Source organism: Penicillium verhagenii (assembly GCF_028828195.1).
Source record: "Penicillium verhagenii strain IBT 33310 chromosome Unknown utg000006l_segment0_segment0, whole genome shotgun sequence".
Taxonomy (NCBI): domain Eukaryota; kingdom Fungi; phylum Ascomycota; class Eurotiomycetes; order Eurotiales; family Aspergillaceae; genus Penicillium; species Penicillium verhagenii.
In genome coordinates this window covers 3,343,129-3,368,568 of record NW_026643170.1, presented here as the reverse complement: position 1 = coordinate 3,368,568, position 25,440 = coordinate 3,343,129, and the positions used below count along the sequence as shown (strand labels likewise).

The window sequence follows — 25,440 nt, the reverse complement described above, 5'->3', positions numbered from 1 at the left end:
GGAAGTGGAGGAACTTGAATGAACCGCCAAGTCTGCAGTACAACAAACATTGAAGTGACCAACAAATCCTGTGCCGAGCTTGCTGGATATATCTCGGATGGAGGAATCCAACCCCCCTGGCTCTGGTTGGCGTATTCCCAAGGCTTGCCAGGAGTGCCGTAAGCGCAAGATCCGATGCAATGGCCTAAACCCGTGAGCCTCATTCAAATGTTACGCCCTTAAAAATTAGCGCGTTGCTAAAATAATCTTCAGTTGCAAAACATGCCAGCAGAGGGAGAGCCCCTGTGTTTATAGAGATTTCATTCGACATCGCAGGAAGAAAAATGAGTATCGAGGCGCTCGTGCTGATGACCAGGTGGGTCGCGGTTCTCCCGACTCAGCGATGCAGCCTTCCCATCAACGGCGCTCGTCGGTCATGAACAATTTTCCAAGCAGCGTCTCCGCGACTCATATGGCATCGCCTTCATGTCAAATGCAACTTTATTACGGCCCCACATCCCATTTTGCTCTCATGCAGCATATCTATCGGGACCTTGTCGCCAACCCCACGGCTCGTCCGGGGCCGTCAACTGGAGTTGATGAGGCGGGCGCTGGCTTAGATCTGTTCAGCTTCCGTCGCATCTTCTTTGGAACCCCAGATACACAGGATGCAGGGAAATCATCTGGGGCTAGCGACGTTCCCATGATGTTTCTGCCATACGATTTGGCCAAGATGTTTCTCACTCGATTCCTTTCTACACTCTATCATTTGACTCCTCATCACCCTCATGCATATTTCGAGAACGGTCTAGAACAGCTGTATAACCCATCTCCTGGCCAACATCCCGACACCCTCACCCAGGCCTTAATTCTAATCGGGATGGCAACTGCATCTGTAGGCACGGAATATTTTGCGTGGGGCGATATCTTATACGAACGGGTGAAAGCATCGCTCACATCCTACGACGATGTGGTCAATGTCCAAACTATTCAAATCGCGTTGTTCATGATAAGTCTTCTCTTTTTCTGTTCTTCCGCTGGTTTACTAATAAGATTCTCGTATACGCCAATTACCAAAATGAGCAAGGTCGGCCAAATTCTGCATTTCTTCATCTTGGGTCAGCCGCTCGAAAAGCACTCGCCGCCGGTCTGCATAAAGATGTTCCTTACGGTGACATACAGACTCCGGAAACCGTTGAGATGCGTCGAGTCACGTTCTGGTCTCTTTACCTTTTTGAAACGTAGGTCTGCCTGTGGAAGGTTTGTTTCCTTTTACAGATGCTGACTTGAGCTTCCAGGTGGTTCTGCTTCCATACGGGTCGCCCGAGCTCATTGTCCTTAAAGGATGTTGCGATCGAGAATACACAAGATCCATTGATTCGAAGTTTGGTTCACCTCTGCAAGACAATTTCTCGGTCTACAGATGAAATATATGGGCAAAACCATGAATCTTTACTACACATGTGGCGCGTTGCACGTTCAATTAATAATGACCTTCGGGGACATGAGGAATTTGTTCGCCAGACCTTGGGGTTTGGCCTTGACACCCCTATCCAAACTGGATCTACTGGTATTCGGCAAACAGTTTTCACGACCCGTAAGTTCCACTTTACCCATAACCGCAGATCGATACTGAATTATTCTAGTATACTATCACACAATGTTACTGACATTTCGCCCTTTCTTGATCTTTCGCGGCCACTTGCTGCGGGAAAGGAAAGTGTCGGCTCGCCAGGCCAGTGTGTCATCCAATCACCCGAAGGAAATCCCTTCTTGGTTGAATGAGGCATGTAATCATGCTCTCGGGGCTGCGCGGAAAACTATTCATCATTTGAGCGAAGCATCTCGTGTCAATGATTTTGTCAAGGTATATCAATCTCGCAAGGCTTTCCCTGATAACGTAGCTAATTATTTTGATATTACTGGCAGCAATTGCGGTATCACGGATACTTTCTCGGAAGCTCCGCCTTCACACTGATATACGATTTAATTCACGATACCTCGGCCGCCGCCGCTCATCTACCATGGGTGTATGCTTCCTTGCAGATTATGTCTACAATGAGACCTGGTGATCCAATTTCGAGCTCCATATCAGCCATCCAAACAACCCTACGAAAGATCAACCCATCGTACGAATGGTTACAATGTCCTAAAGCTGGTGACAAGAACGTTTTCCGTGACGGGGATAATTCTTACGCTCCACTCACACAGGATACCATGAATCATCAACAGGTTCCACTGACTGGACTTGCCTTCTCTTCGCAGTCTTTGCTAGAACCAGGCCCTGATCTGCCACCAACGCAATGGAATTTAACTCAGCTTGAGGGACCCGAAACTGTTCGGTCTGTTGGGTCGACTGAAGACCTTCTGGATTTTACTCAATCTGATATGGGGTGGGATTTTGATTTTTCGACAATGGATATGGAGGCATTCTTTTCTGTCTATCAATCGGGCGATCCGTCTTTTATGCTGTGAAGTTCGCTCGCCTTCACCCCTCAAGTGTGTGTTATACCAAGCTGTAGGTAAATTATCCAGCACTGGAGTGTTTCGGTTTATTTCCCAGCGTCTGATTGAAATTCGAAAGTCAGTATGGGGTGCCCAGGTAGAAGATGGGACAAAATTATCTATGTATACATGGATTACGTTGAGCATTGAATAACATCTTCAGCTTCTCAAGTCTACCAGTGCACATGTGGTCGGATCTACTATTATTACGTATGCACATGTGTGGAAGGGCGCGGAGGGCTCATCCTCCAAACTTCCAGCGTGTGGGAACCTTAGTACATGGCAGGGTGGATCCATGCTTCAAATTTACCCAGCAACATGGCCAGAGCTTCTTTGAAGTCCTATGAGTCAAAACCAATGTACATGCATCCAGATGTCTTATATCCGAAAATCTTGAAGAATTTGATCACGAATCGTGAAACTGGGCGCAGGTGGGGCATCAACAAATAGCGACCATTGATTGCCAAGGGTATCAAGCATAAAGCCGAAGAGCTGTCGACATATTTCCGTGTCAGTCCCCATTTTCATCTTTTGGCCAATAGAATTGTGCTGACTGCCCCTCATTTGTCGAATCAACTAGTGAATTATCGACACGGAAATATCTTGGACCCACTCAACGGCAATGCGGATGTATGAAGATACAGATCAATTCTGAGCTACTCCTATAATAAGAGGCAATCAGGCGAATTTCAATATTTCAATATTTGTTGAAACTTTGTGTTTGCATATAAACTTTATCTATATCGCACAGTTGTGCCTTGCTGGTGCATCGTTTTGAAGGAGTGCTTCTCAGGGCCTGTCGCCCAATCACGATTCCCACCATGGAGACTCCCTCATCCGGTACTGCAACACCAGTCGACGTGGAAAATGGCGTCGACGGAATTCGAAAGAGACTCACCATCACTTTTCGTGACTTGAATGTCCGCGTGACAGCACCGGATGCTGCTCTTGGAAGCACTTTGCTCTCGAATGTTGACCCTCGCCAGCTGGCAGGATTGTTCAAACGAGATCAGCGTCCTAAAAGAGTACAATTTCCCACCTTTCGCAAGTGCCTGGAGACTTTCACTGACAGAGGTAACAGACAATTTTGAAGGATATTTCTGGTCAAGTCAAGCCTGGAGAAATGGTAAGTCTTGTTGAAACTTCTAAATTCCAAGAGTCGCCTGAGCTGATGAATCAAGCTTCTTGTTCTTGGTCGCCCAGGATCTGGATGTACCTCACTGCTGAGAGTTCTTTCAAATGACCGAGATACCTTTGATGAAGTTAGCGGCGAGACTCTATACGGAAGCATGGACCACAAAGCCGCAAAGCAGTTTCGTCAACAGATTATGTTCAACAACGAGGGTATGTTTAGGCTTGATGGGCCGTTGAGGTCGATAAATAGCTAACTCTGCAATCGACAGATGATTTGCATTTCCCGACGCTTACCGTGAATCGAACAATGAAATTCGCATTGCGTAACAAGATCCCCAATGAGCGACCTGACGAGCTCCGTGATCGGAAAGACTTTGTCTTGGAAAAACGCGATCAAATCCTCGACTCACTGGGTATTGGGCACACAAAAAAGACACTTGTCGGTAATGAGTTTATTCGTGGAGTCTCTGGTGGTGAGCGGAAGCGTGTTTCTCTGGCTGAACTTTTGGCGGGTCAGGTAAGATAACATCTTTCGATATTGCTTAAGGCAAGGGTTCTAACATTCATTTACCAGAGCCCCGTACAAATGTGGGACAATCCAACCCGTGGCCTAGACTCCAAGGCTGCTGTGGAATTCTCTCGGATGCTAAGACGTGAGGCCGACGAGAATGACAAGACAATCATCGCGACAACTTACCAGGCAGGAAATGGGATTTTCGATCAATTCGACAAAGTTCTTGTCCTTGCGGAAGGTAGAGTAACCTACTACGGCCCACGAGGGCTAGCCAGAGCCTACTTTGAAGATCTGGGTTTCGTTTTCCCCAAGGGAGCCAATGTCGCCGATTACTTGACCTCGGTCACTGTGTTGACCGAGCGCATCGTTCGTCCCGGCTGGGAGGAGAAGGTACCAAATACACCGGAAGAATTTGAGTCTCGATATCACAACAGTCCTATCTACCAGGCCCAGCTGGATGCTATTGAGCCCCCCGAGAAACTCACCTACGAGACAGACGATCTCAAAGTCGCCGTATCGAGCGAGAAGCGAAAGCAACACCTTCCTCGCGAAAATAGTGTCTACACTTCAAGTCTATGGGACCAGATTGGCTCATGCGCCGTTCGTCAGTTCCAGATCATGTGGGGAGACAAATTCTCTTTGGTGGTCAGAGTCGGTTCAGCCATCATCCAAGCTCTTGTGTGCGGATCTCTCTTCTACAACCTTGCCGATGACAGTTCCTCGATTTTCATGCGACCGGGAGCCCTCTTCTTCCCAATTCTTTACTTTTTGTTGGAGTCCATGTCTGAAACCACGGGCTCGTTCATGGGTCGTCCCATTCTTTCTCGTCAAAAACGATTTGGATTTTATCGACCCACTGCATTCTGTATCGCCAACGCAATCACCGACATCCCGGTGGTTATGGTTCAGGTCACCTGCTTTTCTTTGATTCTTTACTTCATGGCCGCATTGCAGATGGATGCTGGAAGGTTTTTCACTTATTGGATCATTGTCATTGTGAACACGCTCTGCTTCATTCAGCTTTTCCGCTCGGTTGGTGCTCTTTGCAAGAAGTTTGGAAAGGCATCCATGATTAGTGGACTTCTTTCTACGGTCTTTTTTGTCTATGGAGGTAAGAACTCTCCTAATCCCCACCAGGATCTCCCTCTCCTACTTTTCCCTATTCTTCCCCCCATGTTTGACCTTTTCGTCGATTTCCTTCGCTAACCTGGTATTTCTTCTTGGCAGGCTATCTCGTCCCATTCGAAAAAATGCACGTTTGGTTTCGCTGGATCTTTTATCTTAACCCAGGAGCCTATGCATTTGAAGCACTGATGGCCAATGAATTTGTTGGCCGTGAACTTCAGTGTATCGAACCTGACTATATCCCCTATGGCGAAAGTTACCCGAGTTCGGCATCTCAATACCGAGGCTGCTCTGTTCCTGGAAGTAGCAATGGGGTCATCAACGGGGCTGCTTATATTCGGGATCAATATAGCTACTCAGATAGCCATATCTGGCGCAGTTTCGGAGTAATCGTCGGTTTCTGGATATTCTTCATTGCCTTGACGTCACTTGGGTTTGAACTGCGCAATAGCCAGAGTGGATCTTCCGTGCTACTCTATAAGCGTGGAAGTGAAAAAAGAGAACAAAATGATGTCAAAAAGCCAATGGATGCGAATGCATTATCTAGCTCGCTCAAACAGTCGACCTTTACCTGGAACAATCTTGACTATCATGTGCCATTCCACGGTGAAAACAAACAGCTTTTGAACAAAGTATTTGGTTTTGTTAAGCCTGGAAACTTGGTTGCTTTGATGGGCGCCTCTGGTGCTGGAAAGACAACGTGAGTTTTAATCTCGGCCTTCATACCGCGGGCCATTTTATCATTTCTTGCAATTCTAATGATCGCTGTTACAATAGATTACTGGATGTTCTCGCTCAGCGAAAGGATTCTGGTGAAATTCATGGATCGATTCTTATTGATGGTCGGCCTCAGGGTATTAGCTTCCAACGCACGACCGGTTACTGTGAACAACAGGATGTGCATGAGAAGACGGCAACAGTTAAAGAGGCTCTGGTATTTTCAGCTCTTCTTCGCCAGCCTGCCACAACCTCTCATGAGGAAAAGATGGCATACGTGGATCACATCATCAATCTTTTGGAGCTTGAGGAAATAAGCGATGCTCTTATTGGAAGTATGTGTTCTCATATTTTTTGTTACATTGATAAGCTTTCCAACTGACGTGTCCCAGTTCCTGGAGCCGGCTTAAGCATTGAACAGCGAAAGCGTGTGACTTTGGGTGTTGAGCTTGTAGCTAAGCCAACATTGCTCTTTTTGGATGAGCCTACCTCTGGTCTTGACGGTCAAAGTGCTTTCAACATTGTGCGCTTCCTTCGGAGGCTTGTGGAAGGAGGACAGGCGGTCTTAGTATGTTTGATCGATGAGAAATTGGATTTTTAAAGTCCAGGCAATGCTAACTTACTCAGTGTACAATCCATCAACCATCCGCAGTTCTTTTCGATGCATTCGATGGTCTCTTACTACTTGCAAAGGGCGGTAGAATGACTTATTTTGGTGAAAGTAAGTTTATCAAATTGGACTATTCTTTCCTGCGCTAGAACAGATCCTAACATTTGAACTCCAGCTGGAAAAGATTCAAGCACGATCTTAGACTACTTCACTCGGAACGGCGCACCCTGTCCACCAGATGCCAATCCGGCTGAGCACATCATCGAGGTTATTCAAGGTGGCGCAACCCAAGAACAGGTTGACTGGGTTGATGTCTGGAGTCAATCTCCTGAACGAAAATCGGCCCTGGAAGAATTGGAATCTCTCAATGCGGCCGGTTTAGCCGATCTCGACTATGTGGAGGATACCGCGGACTTTGCTACATCTCACTGGTACCAATTCAAATTGGTGGCTAAGCGCCTTACCATTCAGATTTGGCGCTCACCGGTACGGGTTCAATCGCCAAAATCTTGATATTTATTCTTTATACGCTAACGTATCCTAGGATTATATGTGGAACAAGATGATTCTTCACATCTTCGCGGCACTGTTTAGTGGTTTCACTTTTTGGAAAGTTGACGACGGCACTTTCGCTATGCAGCTTAGATTGTTTGCTATTTTCAACTTCATTTTCGTTGCACCTGGTTGTATCAATCAAATGCAACCCTTTTTCTTGCAAAATCGGGATATATTTGAAACCCGCGAAAAGAAGGTACTTGTCCTTTGCGAAATATTGGTCCCTCAGCACCACTAACCTGTTTGTTCTGCATTCTAGTCCAAGACGTATCACTGGATTGCTTTTATTGGCGCTCAAGCAGTAACAGAGATTCCGTATCTTATTATCTGCGCCACTCTTTACTTTGTTTGCTTCTATTTCACAGCAGGATTCCCAATTACCTCCAGCATCTCGGGCCAATTTTATCTTCAGATGATCTGTAGGTCTCCTCTCACAAAGTACGCTTTGCCAGATATGCTGCTAATATCAAACAGTTTATGAGTTCTTGTACACATCAATTGGCCAGGCTATCGCAGCATATGCTCCAAATGAGTACTTCGCCGCAGTGATGAACCCGCTTCTTCTTGGAGCAGGTTTGGTCAGCTTTTGTGGAGTCGTTGTTCCATATGCCTCAATGCAGCCATTCTGGAGATATTGGCTATACTACCTTGATCCCTTTAATTATCTTGTTGGTGGGCTTCTAGGTGAGATTCTCTGGGATGTGAAAGTCCAATGCAAACCCTCGGAGTACATCACGTTCAGTGCTCCATCTGCACAGACTTGTGGTGAATATATGGCCAACTTCCTTTCTTCCGAGCCCGGTTACTTGCTGGACTCAAATGCCACCGGCACATGCTCCTTCTGTCAGTATTCCACTGGTGCAGACTACGCAAAGACTTTCAACATCAATGAGAAGTATTACGCGTGGAGAGATGTGAGTCCTAATTTGTCTCCAATTTCAATCTCCTTTGATCTAACACATTGCTCTAGACTGGTATTACGGCATTATTCTGCATCACATCCTATGCTTTGGTGTTCACAATGATGAAGCTTCGAAGCAAGAAAACCAAGAGTGCTCGGTCTGAATAAGTCGGCCGTGTAACATCACTTGATCGAATCTACTACATATATTCAATCTCCCCGGCTGAAGTCTCTAATGTTTGGATTCCTTTGCGCTTTTCTTTGAAGTTCTCTATCACCAATTTCCCAATCCTCAAGTTCCCTCTTGATCAATATATTTGACTAGGAGGGGTTCATTTGGTTTTTTCAATTCTTTTCAGTTTTCCCCATTCCTTGATCCTTGCTCGGGTTTCTGGTTCCTTCTTTTCTTCTTCTTTCTTTCCTTTCTTTTCCCCTTCTCACATTTGCAATCATTCCTCACAATTCCCTTACATAAATTTGGTGCTTTATAGATATACACACATATACCGAAGCTATAGAATAACTATTTTTTTTATTTATTTACATATTATGGCTCTTCTGTTTGGACTGTTGGCAAATAAATTCTCAAACTTCATTTACATAATTGATATATCTTATTCAACATTGTTCCCTTCCTTCAATGTTCGAGATTCAATATTACTTTCAACATTACATACATGTAGACATCCCAGGCAATCTGGTAGATAGTTGAATTTGTCAATCAATGATGCAAAGGCCATCTGTACATACCAGGCATCTACATTTTTCAAATGTTCAATTTTAAAAGGATTCAAATGTGGGTGTGCACCTATCAATTGATAGCTTGAGTACGTATATGTACGATATCAATATTGAATGTTTCTCAATGTTCCGATTCTATTCAAGCCGTGGACGACTGGTGTAAACCCGCACACATCGAATTTCGACATAATTTTTTAGCTCTGGAGAATATACCCAAGTTAAATTTTGGCATAGCTGCACTCTAGAAATACATGTACGGATTCCAAGATTTCATGGTTCATACAATGCTGCTTGCAAGCAGACCTTGGGGTTCGCAATAATGCACATTTTCTTCCTTAAAATGTGGCATCGGCCAGATTGGTGGAGAAGTGAGCATCGATGAAAGGAACAATGGCAGATCCAAAGTCAGTCGTATCCAAAGCATCTTGCGCGACGGTCGGAAGAGACTCCCAAGCAATTAAAGGCTGCAAACCACCCACGGTGGTTGTAAGACCACAGCTATGATCAATGGGCCAGATGCTTTCATATTTGATCAATGGCTCGGTACCATCAACTGAGTACCCATCGGTACTGCAGTCCCAATTACCGTGGGCGGAAGGGCAGACGGCGACAATGTTGTCCACAGTTGTGCTAGTAGAATCGGAGAGCCACACAATTGCTCCTTCCCAGTCGTGTCGGTGACCAAGGCCATCTGATGGCTCATCCTTTGGCATGTACCAGGCATACATCAGGGCATAATAATCCCCGGAGCTGTTTCCCCGGACGTAGATCTGTCCAGTGCTGCTGCTGCAGTCCCCATTGGAAGCCCCCGTGGTCGCAAGGCCAGCGCTGAAAATTGCAATGTCAGTATCCGGGCCATGGAATTTATATATCTACTAACACTTCTGAGCCTCTGAAAACTTACTTTGTATCTCCTTCCGCATCGACGGCTGGGAAAGGGACACAGCCGTTCACCACATACAGGTAAGGCTGATAAGCCAGATAGACCTCGCCTGTAATTCCTGAGGGAACGGTCTGGTTGAAACCGACAATTTCGTCGGAAGCAATCGTTCCTCGACGGGACAAAGGACTGGCAGCCGCGATAGCCCCCAAGTAGGAAAGGGTTGCCAGACCGGCAGATAGTCTGAATGCCATAGCTCAAGATTCCCAAGGCTATAGTGTGTTTGAGTAGTGAATAAGTTAACTCTTCCCAGGCCAATGGCTTTATTTATATTCGCGGGTATCTCTCATGTCTCGGTTCGAAGATTCCACGGCTGTGAATTGCTCAGAAGAACTTCGGAATAATTGGGGGTGGGATCTGCAGCTTTCGGAGGCTAAGAAACGGCCTTGGGTCCCAAAACAGAATGGTGGCCGATTTATGCTCCACACGACTATGCGCTTGACTGCAAATGCGATGCTCGTGGGCTTCGGATCAGGGTTGATTCGTCTTGAAGGTACTTTATTCATTCTTCACGAGGAAATTAAAAATGATATGTGCCCTGAGGGTATAATTCACTAGCCTGCATTGTATATACACGAGAACGCCACTGTTTCTCTTTCAAGGACTAGTGTCGCGGTCGTTGGCATTATCCGTGCGGAATCCATGTTTTTTTTTTTATTTTTTTCCTTTAATTTATTTGCATGGCCGTCTGAGCGACCAGGATTCATGCACATGGGCGCGATCCTCTTAATCCAGGCAGGACAGAATACCGCTAAGCTTATTCAACACAACCTCCTGCATAGTGGCGTTCGCATCCAACTTATCACTTGCCAAACCGACAGAGATGCTTGCATAACACCCAGATGTCAGGGCCACCGCGTACTCAGTGGGCAAGCGAGAGCTACCACAGGTGGTCACGTCATCGGCAGTGATCAGGGGAACGGCAACATGGATACGTGACAAAACAAATTTGAAGTCATCCGTGCTGGCACAGTCAGTGACGGACGGGAAGTTCACATTGAGCCAGATGTTGTCAGGCAGGTAGGGGGTGCCCGAGGCGACCAGAGTGTCAGTGACGTTCACTGCCAAATCCGCATAGATCTGGCTATAGGTCGGGAAGGTGGAGGAGGCATTCCACGCGGTTTGAGAGCCAGTTGAACCTGAGAAAGCAATCGCCGGAATGCCGGCATTGTAAGCAGCGTAGGTGGCGGCGCCAACGGTTCCAGATAAGAAAGCCTCGATGCCGATGTTGTAACCAACCTGTATAACTTAATAGATGTTCACTGTATCATGGTGACTTTTACTCACATTGGGTCCAGTGACTGCTAGATCAGGGGCGGCACCATCAAAATGCTCAGGCCCGATGGATTCAATGCCGTACTTGATGGAAGTTGCGGGGTACGAATTCACATAGTTCAGGAGAGGCTGTGACGCGTTATATCCAATGGCGGGGCTGCCTGACGGACAGCTGTCGAATTCACAAGCCTCCGTTAGCACGGTTGGAGTTCCCTGGTCAGAGCCTGCGATTGTGATAGAGGGAATTGATTAGTCGCGAGGAAAATATAATAGGAAAAGAGAAGGTAGACAACTGACCTGTTCCGCTCTCGTCCTGGGCAGGCGCCGAGACCACGGTTACGTGACCAGCAGAGGTAAGAGACTCGAAGAGAGCACGAATGTTAACCTCTGCCCAGCCATCGTCATTAGACGAAATGATGTTGATCGCGTGCGCGGGTCCCGCAAGGGATAAGGATGCCACCAGGGCGACCGTGTCGAACCGCATAATGACGGGAAGTGACGGAAACAAGAGATACTGGAATTGGAAGAGAAGAGCGTAACGGAGCTGATAAATTGAATATTGCTGAAGACAATGGATTTTTTTTCTCTCTCTCAATGTAACGGAAACTTCACTGTTATATGATCGATCGCGGATCTCACGGCTTGTGCCAGACCCGGGGGGGTGACTTGATTCTTTCTTTCTGCGCCGATCGTGACTTGTTTCGTCTGTCAGGGGGAAATCTATCCGTGACCCACAGCAAGTTAATGTTGAATAATGTGGATTAGAGCGAACTTGTACAATTCGGAGTACGGAGCACCTTTTCCAAGGTTTTTCAGCCCGGGACACTAAGAGCGCTAAGATTTCAACGGGAGAGAAGTTCTTCCAACAGGAAGCTCAGGATCATAACATGTGGGCTTCTGATGTTAACGCTTAGTCTCCACTCTTTCCAACACAGAATTACTCCGTATATGTTTATTTGTACATTGGAAGAATAAGCGAAGGTAAATTAATTTAATTCTGTAGGGGTTTTTTTTTTCTTTTTCCCTTTTCCCTTTTCCATTTCCTAGTAAAAGATGTGTAGAGTCTAGAGTCTATAGGAGAGCATCGCTTATGAATCATTGCCGAGGTACAACTTGATAGTAACAGGAACATAAACACTTCTATTATGCATGAAGAGACAAGCTTCTTCTCGAAAGAATAAACAAAAATATTTAAAAATATAAAAACATAGTATTTGAATATTTCTAATCCAATGTTTCAGTCAATTTGTTCAGCCTTGTTATTTCATCCACTACAATTCTATGCATGATGCATTGTCAACAGGGTACGGATACGGATACGCATGGATCATTGTGGATCAAGATTCAAGATCTGCATGAAGATTCTAAGAATTTTTGGTTCCTTGCAAGATCACTTCATCACTTCTAATCAAATTCAGACATTCCAGATCCGCTCGGCTAAATTTCGGACCAAGAGAAGCTTCTCCCACATCCCATCCATGGTCATTCCACGTCCTCCTCCTGAACTCATACTGGCAAATCCACACTGAGGACTGACGCCAATGGACGTTTGAATCACCTCCTCAACACTTCGTCCTTGTCCTCGAGCGATCACCTTGCCAGCAGAATACACCAAAGCCACCAGCTCATCCAGGTCTTCCAGATCTGGCACCTTGGTTGAAACCACTCCTAAAACAACGTTCTTACCAATGGGCAGATGGCGCAACGGTTCGAAGTCACCTGCGCGCTCGGTGTCATACCTAGAATAGGTTAATGATGGCGTCTTTGCTAGTGCGAAGAACTCAAACATAACCCGGAAAGAAGTCAAAAAAAAAAAAAAAAAAAAAAAAGAGGTGGTGAAAACAAGCTAAAGCTTACTCAAGGTAGTATGTGTCGTATGCCAACTCGGTAAACATTTTTTCGGCAATGCGCTCATAAGATCCACTCATGATATGATTGGAACCAGCCATATTACCTCGACAGAGATGCAATCCCACGTGTAGACCGTCGGGCTTTCCGATTAGGCACTGATTATGGGCCTCGATGTATTCATCAAGCATCTTGTCGGGGTCAATTCCATCCGCCTCGCAACCAGAGCGGAATTCATCAGTCACAAAAAACAATAAACACGGATCGTCGATCTGGATTGACCGCAGTCCAGCATCGTAGAGCGCCTGGAACTCCGCTTTGTATGCACCCGCCAGGTCCTGGAAGTATTCTCGATCGGATGTATAAGCAGATTGACGATATGCTGAACCGACCGCCAGCTACACCAAGTCAGTCAGAGATAGATAAGTACCGGCCATGATAAACTGATAAAATTGAAAGGGAAAGCCTTTGGAAAGGGAAAGAACAAAAATAATCTAAGAATTTCCAAGTAGAGCCGTACCTGCATATGATTATGAGTGATAGGAGGCATCGTCAATTTGCATTCTTTCCACTTGTCCTCTGGAACTAAGCGCCGTAACGCCTGCCACTCAGACATATAAGCACTCTGATTGTGACGAATCCGATCAACAGCAATAACGGAATCTCGAGTCGTGACTCCCAGAGATTTAAGTGTTTTAAGGGTCGGAAAATTCGTTCTATATCCTTCTGGGATCGGGATATCGTGGGTTATTTCCATTCCCTCGAGAGTTTCAAAAAATCCAGAATAAAATTTATTTCTCTCGTATTCCCCAGACGTGATCGGTCGGATTCCAAGGTCAAGTTGCTTTGAGACAGCCCCAGCAATCGCGATCTCAGTCGCTTCTCGGACTTCCTGAGTCAGTCGGGAGTATGAGGTTGTTAGGCCGGCGGCGGACCGAGCTGCCAGGAGCTCTGGGGGCCGCATCAAAGATCCAATTTGCTCGGCATGGAATGGAGGTGCCATGATATCAAATTCTTTTTCAATGGTGTTAGCGAAAATCAAAACTTTGGGGACTTGGTTGGAAGTCTCTTATAAGTTGAGTGAATGTGGCATGTGGGGAAGCCTTGAAGGCATTCCCTATTCACCTGTGGGATGCATAGGTGGGGAGGAGTTGTGGGGGAAAATCGCCCAACATTGAATAAATCCACGTATGATACTCGCCACATCAGGAAAAAATCGGGATAAAATATAGCCATTACTCTCAACAGTCCACGCTCGTGATTTCGGGTGATATTTGAAGTCTTCGATTCAGCCATGCTCAATAAATGTATAGAGGATAACAAAATAAGCAGAGCAGAGGAGGAAAATCCCAGACAAGAACTAGACTCGGCTCGGAACATCAGTTCTCTCGATGTGTTCGGTCGCTTCCACCATCTCCATCTTGGTTTCATCCCGCGCTTCAGCATCGCGATTGCCGTGTCGACCAATCTGATACCATGGCAATGCAAACAAGCGATCCATACTCTCGAGACTACGGCCAGCTGTTTCTGGTACGGAGAACCATACCCAGAAACCACCGATGACGGTCACGGCACTGAAGAACCAGAATGTACCTTTGGGCGTGATTCCTCCGTTCTCAACGGAAAGAAGCATATTTGGTACTGCACGCGAGCTGCCATATTGATTGGCAAAGTGCAATGTCATGGCCATGGATGTAGCCAGAGCACGAATCCGTAAAGGAAACAATTCAGCGGTCAGAACGTACTGCATCGAGTTCCAGCCGAGAGCCCATCCAGCGCCAGATATGTAGATCATGGCAATCGCCCCCTTGCTAGCGCCCTTTTGGTTTTCAGGAAGGACAAAGCTACTCACGATCCCCATCTCCGGTACAGCGGTGAGGAACCCAGCCACGTAAATCATGGAAATAGCTTGTAGAGAGATTCCTAGGAGCAATGATCTTTTCCGTCCGATCACATCAACCAAGAACAAGGCACAGATAACTGCGGCGGTAAGCTTAATTATGCCGAAGATGGCGGTTACAAGCAAGTTCTCGTTGCTCCCAGAGATACCCAAGAGTTTGAAGAGATCCGTCGCATAAACCGTGATCGATCCTGCACCAGACCATTGTGAGAGAAGCTGCGCCATGAAGGCAAGATACACGCGGTACAGATTTGAGGGGATCAGAAAGATTTCCTTGATGATTCCCAGAGGCCCCGAGCCCATAGTGGCCTCCATTTCTGCCTCGTGGGCGGCTTCGATGCCAGCAAACTCTCGCATAACATAATCGTGGTCTGGAGGCAGATTGCGAATCAAGGCCAAGTTGTTGATGGCTTTCTCTGTCTGTCCTCGCTTAACAAGGTATCGGGGTGACTCGTATTGTAGAAATGAAAGAAGGAAGATGAGCCCAGCGAAGATGATGTGTAGGCTCGTGGGGATTTCCTTTATACCGTTAGTGGATAGACCTCTTTCCGATGACCACAATTCCTCACCCATCTCTTGTGTGTGCTGTCTCCAATATTCACTTGGCATCCATAGTTTGCGAAGTATGCAAGAACGATTCCTAAGGGAAATTTGTTAGTTCAAAGAATCAAAATAACCCGATGTACCACTGCCCCAATAAAAATAACATACCGAGATAGACAAAGCCAGTAAAAACGCAAGTACAGAGACCTCGAATGCAGGCAGGCGACTAGAGGTCTTTGTTAACTCTGGTATCACGTACACAAACGACAAACGACTTCAAGTTCCGGGGCGTACAATTTCTGCAAGGTAGACGGGTGCAACAACAACGGTCTGGCCGACGCCAAGTCCGGCAATGAAGCGACCCGCATAGACAGCCCCCAAGCTACCTCCATTTCCCATGAAAATGGCAATCCCCAAGATCCAGAGAATGCAAAGCTGGCGAGTAGCCCAGATACGTCCAATTCGATCGCAGACTAGGAAGGCACTGTTCGATTAAAGAGCTGTCAGAGAAAACACTCTCCTCCATTTCATCAAGCATACTTTCACTCACAAGAGGGCTCCTCCGACTGAACCAATCTGAACCATAGCGGAAACATTGGCCTTAATATTGGTCTGCTCAACCTTGCTGTAGGAACTGTAATCGATGTATTTCTGGAAGTCCTTGGAATTGAACGCGCCAGAGATGAGGCCTTCATCGACACCACGAGCGGCACCCATCAAACCGAAAGAGATGACAGCGAACCAAAGCTTCCAATTGAAGATCTCACTTGGTTCACCCAGGTTCCTCAAACGGAAGATATTGACTGGTTTCTTGGTTCCTCCCGCCATGGTTAACTGGTCAGAGGAATTCAGGACAAGGTACGTAAAGAGAGAGGTGGGAAAAGTCGGGAAAGAAAAAAAAAAAAAGAGATAGATAGATAGAAGCAAGTGAAGTGAAGTGGCAGAAGAGGGGTGGGAACTTGAAGGTATGTCGTTCACGTCGAACTTGGAATAACGCTACACCAGCATTGCGCACCTGAAGGGCAGTGAGAAAAGCAGTGGGGAAAAAAACAGTGAGAAAAACATTCCACACCAGAACACTTTAATAGCTTAAAATACTACCAACTATCACATCGATGCGGGGAAATTTCTCGGGGAAATCAAGACAAAGTTCCATATGCACACGGTACAGAGGCAAACGATATCATCCTCACGGCTTTCTCTCCACTTGCGGCTACTACATACTTCTACATAGGCCAAGCCCCGGAGACCCCGATCTATCACAACCAAATGCACCGTAGGTTGACATTCTGGGGAATAAAAATGCATTTGGCCAAGACTGGGGAACATTGCCAAGAGAGCTTGGATCCCGATCAACCTGAATCATGCCACGTTGATTCGATATCTTCGCCGCCAAAAAAGGTTGTCTGCATCGCCAAGTACCTAGAGAAAGCCGGAAAGCCAGAAAGCCAGAAAGCCACATGGCACTCGTTTCTATTATCCTTGTGTGTTTCTGTTGCCCGGCAAACACTCTGGCACTGCAGATGTTCCCTCGTCACCGGTCATGCAAGATTTATTCGATACATTGTCATGCATCACACAAATCAAACATCTCGAGCGAAGATGATACTATATGCTGTATTAGTATTCTCAGTACTAGTACATACACAAATACTTGACAACGTTCACAATCACGGTCACCTTCCGCAGCCTATTTAGGTTGCCGGTCGAAGACTCGAAGCCATGATTCGAACTTATCCTCAAATATGTCTGTGCCTTTGGTTCTCCCCCACGCCAAGAGGGTAAAAAGGTAACCTTCTCTCCATGTCTAATCCTTGTTATTGATAACGAGCCAATCATCATCGCATTGGCTGTCATGGATGTACAATCCCCCACCGTATCCCCCGATCTTGGCACGGCACGCCCGCCATCACCCAACGGAACTTCCCCGAGGTCCACCGGGTCGCCCTCATGCTCTCATAATTTTTGCCTCCAAGTCTGAAATTTTGATGTTACCGATGCCGCTGAAATACTAGTCACAAATATCTCTCTTTAACGTTGAAATTCCGGATTTCGGCAAAAAAAAAAAAAAAACAAGTCCAGGCTCCAGGGTTTTTTTCCAAATCCCCGCATTCTTTGATTCAAGACTAAGGTCTTGGCACAAGATGGGGGTAAACAGGAAAAGAAGCAATGAAGTAAGCTTGTTCATTTATTCAACAATCTATGTATCTACCTTGCGATCAACTATCTACCAAATATGGCGTGTCAAAGCATCCATATCCTTTCACCACGCTCATTTCATTGACCTCGGCATGTTTCGTTTTGAATGTCCATCCACCAACTGAGTTGTGAAGCATAACACAACGGCCTCTGTGCGTCCTTTTCCACAAGCAGGTCCCCAAGACTCCAAGCTCGGATACAACTTCTCCATCATCAATTCCGACCGGACTCATCAGAAGATTTGATGAGACTGGGGGTTTGATCTTTTCCATCAAGATATATGATGACCACTGAGACTCGGGTATGGATGCTAAAAACCCCGGGATATCCTCTCCATAAATATTGTGACTCCCTCCTTCCAGGGAGGGCTTCAGAACATAATTCTTCGCCGTTTGCGGACTACCAGCAAGATCTCGTGCGTGAAGACCTTCTTCGGATTCATCCAGAGGGTGGACGGGTACAAAGGTTTTGCGAATGACCTCAACTTCTGATTCCTCTAGGAAGCGCTCGAGGACCCCAGGTTTTGTCAACGCTTGTTGAATCTTCTTGAAAGTTGTGATATGACCAAGAATAGAGGGACACTTGATGGCAGTGGACTTTTCCAACTGTAGACGAGCCTCCCAGCCTGTTTGGTCGTACTCACGTGTCTCATAGCCGGCACGCAGATACACAACCGATATTTCAACCGGATGAGTTGATTCTAGCCATGGCGGCTGAAAAAGCAACTCGCGGGTTTCGGTCAACGATGTATACTGAAGAACTTCTGGGCCAAATTCTAACCGGTAGGTTGGCACAGGGCTGTCCCTGTTCCATAACCCATATTCAATTGGTCTCTCGTCAGCGATGTTAAACTATTTTTTTTGTTGTCAGTGCTGTTGCATTTTCCTTGGTTTTGATGGAAAATGTGAGCTATAGTACTAACATTGGTTGGCTGCACAATGAACAGCACCGCTGTCTTCAATGCACGATCAGATCTTGGTGGTCCATAAGTATTATGCGCCAAAGCAAGACATGAAACAAGAGACTCGACATTATTATTGACAGGTAGTGATCCTATATCAAACGTGATGTCTCCGACGTTATAAGCTCCACATCTAGTCAAGTACCGATGCATATCCACTACCTTGTTGGCGTGAGTAGCCCCAGCACAGGAAAAGGAATTGAGCTCGACCTGTTTGAGAGTTGTATTGGAGATAGAGCCAGGGAGATCATTGAAATTATTTGAGTTGAAGTCGTTTGAGTCAATATGAAGCATATAGTCTGAGCGAAAAATGCCTACAGATGTGTCCTGGACCGATCCGGCTTTCTTTGCAGCCTCGTAGATTCCCCAAAGCGCAGCTGCAAGAGGCTCGATCGGAAGGAGATCTCTGATAGTATTGTAGATGAACTCATCGTCTTCTGCAACTGCACAATAAAGCTTGTTATAGATTTTTTGGATATCTAGTGCTTGCTGAAATTGCGCCCGAGGAAACATTGTTGGAAAGCACTTGTAACTGATTAGGCCGATTTCATGGCAGTGAAAAACAGACCGCAGTACGTACACTGACACCTACTGGCTGAGAAAGAGCAGTATGTTCATTCTCGGTTTGAACCAGCTTCAATAAGAAGCCATGATTCATTTGCCAGTCCTAATCTTGTAAGCTTGATGTTCTCAACTTTGTATAGGAGAAAACAACCTTAATCTGAGTTACTAAAGAAAGAAGCCGTTCTTCGCTCAGCTCAGGGGGATATTCTTGCTCTGGTGTCATGCTTAGATTGAGGTTGGATGTTTTTTTTTTTTTTTTCGGCTTTTGGAACATTGAAGAGTTGAAGGATTGGAAAGAGTTCAACCGTGGCTCTTTGTTCCTCGCTGCGTTCAAATGTTTCTGTGGGCGCGGGGTTCTTTTCCACCTTGCACATGACGTCTTGCTTTTTTCCCTTCAAGTGTTCCAACTGGTGGGCCTTTTTTTCTCTTTTTCTCTTTTTCTCTTTTCTTTTTTTCCTTTTCTCTGGATACATTCATTTCTTGTCTTCTTCTCATTCATTTCTTGTCTTCTTCTTCTTCTTCTTCTTCTTCTTCTTCTCCTGGTCTTTGTTGGATTATGTTCAAAAAAACTAAAAGATGATCTCGATTTCTTCAATTGACATATTTCATGGCTTTCTCAACGTACAGCATCAACATTGAGATGATGATCAGCCAAGACTCCTTTATTCACCATCAAATCGAGCCTAGATTTCGATTACCGGTCAACTTAGGGGTATTCTAGGTGAATCTCACAGGGGACTTCCTCCGGTCAATTATTAAGAGATGAGAGCCTCCCCAGATCATCATTGGCGCGATATTCTGATTATCGTTCCAGTTGTTGGGACAGCGGTTGCGACCGTAGTTTTTTTTCTCCGTCTTTATGCTCGCTATATTACCGTCCGCAGGCTACGAGTAGAGGACATTCTGATGGGTATGGGGTTGCTGTGCACATACGGCGTCGCGGTATGTACCATATACTGTGAGTTCCCTTCTCCGATGAACCAATAAACCTTTCGATTAACTTGGTTTCCAAAGCGGCCGTACATGGAATCGGAATTGGAGAATCCATCTGGCTATTACCTCGTGAAGAGCGACGGCGGATTGCATTGGTAAAATAAAAAAAAATCTTAAGATCATAGTCGGTCGTCATGAAAGATTGCTGATTCGTGATAGTCCAATTGGGTCTTGCAGAAATGCTGGCCTCCTGCCCAAGTATTTGTCAAGGTGTCTATTGTGGTATTTCTCCGAAGGCTTCTTAATTGCCTTGAGAATTTCAAAAGGCTTGCAACGGCCATCATCGTACTCGTGGTCATGTGGGGAACCACTGCCATCATTGGCAATACATTTCAATGCTGGCCAGTCCAATACTATTGGATCAAGCATATTCCTGGTCACTGTATGAAAGGGCAGAACACCCTCTTTATCATCATTGGATCCCTATCAGTTGTGGGAGATGTGCTCATTCTCTGCCTTCCACTGCCAATTGTATGGAAGTTGCACACTCCAATGTGGCAGAAGATTGAATTTACTTTACTATTTTCGATCGGGTGCCTGTGAGACTGCCATTTTTGATTTGTCTTCGATACATTATATTTCTAACCTGGAATTTCTAGGGTTTGTATTTTTAGCATCTTTCGTCTGGTCGCTCTCAAACATTTCCAGACCGAAAACTTGACAGGTTAGTTTGGTCGAAATACAGCGAACAACGGAAAAAGACCCTCCATTGGCTAATAAACGTACAGCTGATAGTTCCATGACCTTGATCTGGACAATCCTGGAGCTTGACATGGCGATCATCTGTGGTTCATTACTTCTCATGAAACCTTTGTTTGAATTATGGATGGGAAACGTGCGGAAAAGCATCAGTCGCCTGGGTAGCGGAGCTCCATCTACATCCACCGAGATTAACATGGTTTCTCCTGAATTGGCACCCAGTCTAGGATCTGATCGGAGAGATCAGCTGGACGTTGAAAGTTCTTAAGCCAGTTAAGTTGTGATCTTGGTTCTGGTCTTGGTTTGTTGGAAATTAATTATCCGGATATGCCACTGCCACTTCAACAGCAGAAATGTAAAAATATCCATTTTCAACATTCAAATCCATCTTGTCTCACAATCCACCTTCAATTTGAAAAAAAAAAAGAAAGTAAATAGGGTCAAGTGGGGCAAAATGCAAAACAAATATTTGAAAATATTTGATGTTGGGGTCAAGAATCAATTTATCCGCAACTAGCGTGTCATGTTCTTTTGTCTTGGTCTCTCCTGCCAAGGGCGCCTACTACCACGAACCATCACAGTCATCTTGAAGAAACTTGAAGGGGTCAACGCCTGGGTTTCGTGGGTTTCGTGGGTTTCGGAATTATTTGATCTTGAGATCTTCTTCGGCCATTTACCTACTTTGGGAGGTTTCACCATCTTCACTGTCCTTTTGTTCGGCCTTTTTTCGACACGGAGCGTATCTAACAAGTCTTTCTCCATGGGCGCTAACTTGATGAACAGTAGGACCCCCGCATGAAAAAAAAATAGCGTATAGCAATTCACTCTGCTATTCACCGACTGATTCATGATCCGCCAATTTGGGGGGATAATCTAGCAGTTTCAATCCTGGAATCGACAGGGGTTGTATTGATATCCTACTCAATATGAAGCATCGCCAATATTGGCATCAAACTTGAGAGAAAATCGAGATATAAATACAGCTAGAGTCATTCCCCTTCCACTGGAGTGAGGTTCAAAACCAGACCAAAAACTCAACTTTTTACCGCGGTCGATCGCTTGGATTTGGAAAGGTTCAACAGGTTGAACCCTCCTCGAGTTCTTCATCCACTCCCTTTTCTTACATTTTCTGTCGCCTTTCAAATCCCGGCTTCCCAAACATGATGCAGGTCATCACACCACTCTTTCTGGCCAGTTTGGTCGCCGGTCACGGCCATATCACAAACATTGTCATCAATGGTGTATCTTACGATGGATGGGATATTGACACTTTTCCATATGAGTCTGATCCTCCGAATGTGGTTGCGTGGGGTACACCAAACACCGGAAATGGCTTCATATCTCCAGGTAAGTAGTTGCCCACAGTCGACGTAAACATTTTTACCCCTCTCAGGTGCATTACTAACACAATCATATCAGATGCATATGGCTCTTCTGATATCATCTGTCATGAAAATGCCACTAATGCCAAGGGATATGCAACTATTGCGGCTGGAGACAAGGTCAATCTTCAATGGACCGCCTGGCCAAGCTCTCACCATGGACCAGTTATCACCTATCTCGCCAATTGCGGAGACTCGTGCGAGACAGTGGACAAAACGACTCTCGAATTCTTCAAAATCAGTGGAGTGGGATTGATCAGCGACACGGACGTCCCGGGAACCTGGGGTGACGATCAATTGATTGCTAATAACAACAGCTGGCTGGTTGAGATTCCACCAACCATTGAAGCCGGTTACTATGTACTGAGAAATGAGATCATTGCACTCCACAGTGCAGAGGAGTCGGATGGTGCCCAAAACTACCCTCAGTGTTTTAACTTGCACGTTACAGGCTCTGGGACGGAAAGTCCAACAGGTGTTCTTGGAACCGATCTATATAGCGCCACTGATGCCGGTATCTTGGTCAACATTTATTCATCTCTGTCCACCTATGATGTTCCTGGGCCCACCCTTTACAGCGGTGCTGTTTCGGTCACGCAGGCTACCTCTGTCATCACTTCAACTGGCACTGCAACAACGGGGTCAGGCGATAGTTCCCAGGCTACAACCTCGGTCGCTGCAGCTGTCACAAGCTCCTCCATCTCTACTTCCACCAGCCCATCCAGTGTTGTACCTACCACAACCTCATTCAGCACGAGTGCTGAGGTAGATGTATCTGACACAGCGACTCCAGTCGAAGTGCAGTCCACCAGCTCGACTACAGTGCTCGCAACCACCCCCGCTAGTACCATCACTACCGCCCCTACGAGTACCAGCGTCACAGCTGCCGGGGGCTCGGCGCAATCTTTATATGGACAGTGTGGAGGTGTTAACTGGACAGGTGCTACTGCATGCACAACTCAGGCTGTCTGCAGTTCGATGAATCCCTATTATTACCAGTGCGTCGCAAGTGCTGCTTAAATGGGAGTTTATTCAAAGGGGATGTGGAAAATAGAAAATTATCTCCAAGGTTTTTGTGAATATTTGTTTGCCTTGATCAAAGTAGCGCTGGTCGTCTTGATAATATAAGGCAAATGGGCCCTTAAAGTCCTTACTTTTTTTTTCTCAAATCACCCACATCCAAGTATTAAAAAGGAGAAAAGCGATGAAAATTTGTCAAATTTTTCTAGCCTAGCGCTATCACATGACGCGGGACGCAGGTATATTAGTAAAGTTGCAATAGTCGAACTCGTAAGATATGGATGGAAACTCTGTCATCTGCACTCCTGAGTCTTGACGATCCGGATTCTCCCCAAGCCACTATATCAATTCACGCAACGCTATTAGAGATGAGTCCCCATGACACTTCCTCTCTTCCTCGGGAGTACACCCTCCACTCTGGCTATCCTTCAGTCCCACAATATCTACATCTCCGGTCATCGGCCGGGCTCTCTCCCAAAACTCCATCCCAGGCCGCTGCTGTCTCCACGGGTAGCTGGTTCGGGTGTTTCGTCACCACCAATGGTAACAATGAAGAATCACAAGTAGTCGGGATGGGACGGGTGATTGGAGATGGCGGTTGGTATTTTCATATCGCAGATATGGCCGTCCATCCAGAACACCAGAAGAAAGGCCTCGGGGATGTGATTTTGAAGAAGTTGCTTCGGGAGATTAAACAGCAGGCACCCTCCGACGGAAAGCCTTACATTTCGTTGTTGGCGGATGAGGCTGGACGGAAATTATATTTCAAAAATGGATTTGTGGAATCCGCACCGGGGTCTTTGGGGATGGTTCTCAAGTCCTGACCTTGGAGCCTTGGTATTCCAGCATTTGAAAGTTTATATGATAGGTTGAGAATAGATAGACGGCCTCGGGAGAATGACACATGCAGGAGATGCTTTTGACTAGTCGTGATAATAAAAATCTTTTTAACATTAACGTAAATGATTTGTCCCCAAAATCCCATCACTATTGATCCTTGTCGAGAATAACAGCCCGTTTTTATATCTTATTCAGCCCTCAACGTTGCTTCTGAATCCCGCCTTGATGACGACGGAGACGCTTCAAATGGAATAATGACAATGCGTGCCCTGGGTGCAGCTTTCTCTCGGGCCTTTGAGTCAGGCTGGGTTGCGGAACCCTCCAGGTGCAGATCCATATTCTTCATATCCGCCAAAAGCTCATTCGGTAAGTCGACACGAATCAAGAGACCTCGGGGTTGGAAGAAATTTTCATTCCAGAATGAGATGTGATGGGCCAGACGTTGGCCCTGTTCACCAGCCATTGCAGAGATAAGATTGCGCTTCTCCTTCCTTCGTCGGATATGGCGTGCAACTAGGACTGCCGGAATGGCACCAAAGAAGCCGACCATGAGTCCGCCCATGGCGAGCGTACCCAGACCTTTGCCTATCACAGTGCTCCATTGTTGTCTGGAGAGCTTTGCTTCGTCGCGAATAACTTGGGCAAATTGACTCCATTGTGCTTCTGAGATTCTGTTTTGTGACAATTCCTCCGGGTAATCAAAGCCGGACGAGCAGGTGGCGCTTCGTGACGGGACTTGCAAGCCTCGAGTTAACGTGGAAGAAATTGCAAAGCCCGGTTCATCGGCATGATTGGGAAGAAGCAATTGTTCCATGGATTTTTCATCGAAGGCATATTCGAATTCTTCAGAAGGATTGTATGGAGGTGGGACATCGGCTTGGCCCTGGTTTGACATCATTGATGCGGTTGAAAAGTATGTTGGTGGCAATGATGTTGCTAGTAGCATTACTTGACTTGTAGAATTTGAAAGCTGTGTAGAGCTTGGCTATTCTTTGAAGTTGCTTGTTTGAATGATAATCCGGATTGAAAGTATAACCGATCATCTGTACATACAGCCTTATATACTTAATCTGGGAATTAGTTTGCCTGGAGAATTCTCCGGCATCCAGGACTCCAGGCATCTATTCCCGGTAACATCTCACCGTGGCTGCATAAAGTTCTCGTGAGTGAAGAATGACTCCGGTTTGTGGGCGTTGTGGGCGTCGTGGCAGTGCTGCCTGGGGAGTCATCTTGGTTCATGATTGCGCATCTAAACAAGGTGCGAATAATCTAGACCCGGGTCAGTAATTGCTTGAAAAGCCAAGACGCATGGTTTTTTTTTGTTCTCCCACTGGTTGGAAAGGCTTTTGACTCCTTTAGCGCAGCCACCACATATGAGGCAGTGAGGCTGATTGGAATTAAAACGAGAGGTGCCTGGACAATCAGGAATTGATTAACTAATCGGCCAATCATGCGCGATCACTTGATTTGACTTGATTTGACTCATGTGGCTTCA

At 46.0% G+C, this 25,440-nt stretch overlaps 12 protein-coding genes across 12 annotated transcripts; 6 read left to right on the top strand and 6 right to left on the bottom strand.

Moving 5' to 3' along the window:
• Nucleotides 1-97: 97 nt before the first annotated feature.
• On the top strand, nucleotides 98-2,454 carry N7466_006647 (Zn(II)2Cys6 transcription factor; the record flags this gene model as incomplete). Its single annotated transcript, XM_057166044.1, has 6 exons — nucleotides 98-192; nucleotides 253-952; nucleotides 1,033-1,220; nucleotides 1,278-1,576; nucleotides 1,626-1,846; nucleotides 1,909-2,454. The coding sequence occupies 6 exons, from the start codon at nucleotides 98-100 to the stop codon at nucleotides 2,452-2,454; spliced, it is 2,049 nt and encodes a 682-aa protein (XP_057021643.1).
• Nucleotides 2,455-3,236: 782 nt separating this feature from the next.
• Nucleotides 3,237-8,208, top strand: N7466_006646 (putative ABC multidrug transporter; the record flags this gene model as incomplete). The annotated part of the gene is made up of 14 exons (XM_057166043.1): nucleotides 3,237-3,509; nucleotides 3,566-3,610; nucleotides 3,666-3,828; nucleotides 3,888-4,135; nucleotides 4,193-5,243; nucleotides 5,360-5,957; nucleotides 6,035-6,309; nucleotides 6,367-6,542; nucleotides 6,602-6,695; nucleotides 6,760-7,070; nucleotides 7,129-7,335; nucleotides 7,399-7,558; nucleotides 7,614-8,053; nucleotides 8,110-8,208. Coding segments are annotated over 14 exons (4,140 nt in total), but the record flags the coding sequence as incomplete, so codon positions are not given.
• A 908-nt stretch (nucleotides 8,209-9,116) lies between these two features.
• On the bottom strand, nucleotides 9,117-9,915 carry N7466_006645 (NPP1 family protein; the record flags this gene model as incomplete). The annotated part of the gene is made up of 2 exons (XM_057166042.1): nucleotides 9,117-9,609; nucleotides 9,686-9,915. 2 exons carry the CDS (start codon nucleotides 9,913-9,915, stop codon nucleotides 9,117-9,119), a joined length of 723 nt encoding a protein of 240 aa, XP_057021641.1.
• Nucleotides 9,916-10,009: 94 nt separating this feature from the next.
• On the top strand, nucleotides 10,010-10,279 carry N7466_006644 (uncharacterized protein; the record flags this gene model as incomplete). The annotated part of the gene is made up of 1 exon (XM_057166041.1): nucleotides 10,010-10,279. One exon carries the CDS (start codon nucleotides 10,010-10,012, stop codon nucleotides 10,277-10,279), a length of 270 nt encoding a protein of 89 aa, XP_057021640.1.
• A 168-nt stretch (nucleotides 10,280-10,447) lies between these two features.
• On the bottom strand, nucleotides 10,448-11,480 carry N7466_006643 (5'/3'-nucleotidase SurE; the record flags this gene model as incomplete). The annotated part of the gene is made up of 3 exons (XM_057166040.1): nucleotides 10,448-10,960; nucleotides 11,009-11,220; nucleotides 11,294-11,480. The coding sequence occupies 3 exons, from the start codon at nucleotides 11,478-11,480 to the stop codon at nucleotides 10,448-10,450; spliced, it is 912 nt and encodes a 303-aa protein (XP_057021639.1).
• A 930-nt stretch (nucleotides 11,481-12,410) lies between these two features.
• N7466_006642 (cobalamin-independent methionine synthase II family protein) lies at nucleotides 12,411-13,847 on the bottom strand (the record flags this gene model as incomplete). Its single annotated transcript, XM_057166039.1, has 3 exons — nucleotides 12,411-12,735; nucleotides 12,854-13,242; nucleotides 13,365-13,847. 3 exons carry the CDS (start codon nucleotides 13,845-13,847, stop codon nucleotides 12,411-12,413), a joined length of 1,197 nt encoding a protein of 398 aa, XP_057021638.1.
• Nucleotides 13,848-14,204: 357 nt separating this feature from the next.
• Nucleotides 14,205-16,115, bottom strand: N7466_006641 (putative MFS quinate transporter; the record flags this gene model as incomplete). Its single annotated transcript, XM_057166038.1, has 5 exons — nucleotides 14,205-15,263; nucleotides 15,314-15,384; nucleotides 15,456-15,513; nucleotides 15,582-15,771; nucleotides 15,838-16,115. 5 exons carry the CDS (start codon nucleotides 16,113-16,115, stop codon nucleotides 14,205-14,207), a joined length of 1,656 nt encoding a protein of 551 aa, XP_057021637.1.
• A 1,391-nt stretch (nucleotides 16,116-17,506) lies between these two features.
• N7466_006640 (uncharacterized protein) lies at nucleotides 17,507-18,960 on the bottom strand (the record flags this gene model as incomplete). The annotated part of the gene is made up of 2 exons (XM_057166037.1): nucleotides 17,507-18,337; nucleotides 18,409-18,960. 2 exons carry the CDS (start codon nucleotides 18,958-18,960, stop codon nucleotides 17,507-17,509), a joined length of 1,383 nt encoding a protein of 460 aa, XP_057021636.1.
• Nucleotides 18,961-19,773: 813 nt separating this feature from the next.
• Nucleotides 19,774-20,971, top strand: N7466_006639 (uncharacterized protein; the record flags this gene model as incomplete). Its single annotated transcript, XM_057166036.1, has 5 exons — nucleotides 19,774-19,969; nucleotides 20,026-20,099; nucleotides 20,164-20,543; nucleotides 20,604-20,668; nucleotides 20,733-20,971. The coding sequence occupies 5 exons, from the start codon at nucleotides 19,774-19,776 to the stop codon at nucleotides 20,969-20,971; spliced, it is 954 nt and encodes a 317-aa protein (XP_057021635.1).
• An 892-nt stretch (nucleotides 20,972-21,863) lies between these two features.
• Nucleotides 21,864-23,105, top strand: N7466_006638 (putative endo-1,4-beta-glucanase; the record flags this gene model as incomplete). The annotated part of the gene is made up of 2 exons (XM_057166035.1): nucleotides 21,864-22,050; nucleotides 22,123-23,105. 2 exons carry the CDS (start codon nucleotides 21,864-21,866, stop codon nucleotides 23,103-23,105), a joined length of 1,170 nt encoding a protein of 389 aa, XP_057021634.1.
• A 368-nt stretch (nucleotides 23,106-23,473) lies between these two features.
• Nucleotides 23,474-23,929, top strand: N7466_006637 (GNAT family N-acetyltransferase; the record flags this gene model as incomplete). The annotated part of the gene is made up of 1 exon (XM_057166034.1): nucleotides 23,474-23,929. The coding sequence occupies one exon, from the start codon at nucleotides 23,474-23,476 to the stop codon at nucleotides 23,927-23,929; it is 456 nt and encodes a 151-aa protein (XP_057021633.1).
• A 203-nt stretch (nucleotides 23,930-24,132) lies between these two features.
• Nucleotides 24,133-24,843, bottom strand: N7466_006636 (uncharacterized protein; the record flags this gene model as incomplete). The annotated part of the gene is made up of 1 exon (XM_057166033.1): nucleotides 24,133-24,843. One exon carries the CDS (start codon nucleotides 24,841-24,843, stop codon nucleotides 24,133-24,135), a length of 711 nt encoding a protein of 236 aa, XP_057021632.1.
• Between the last annotated feature and the right edge of the window lie 597 nt (nucleotides 24,844-25,440).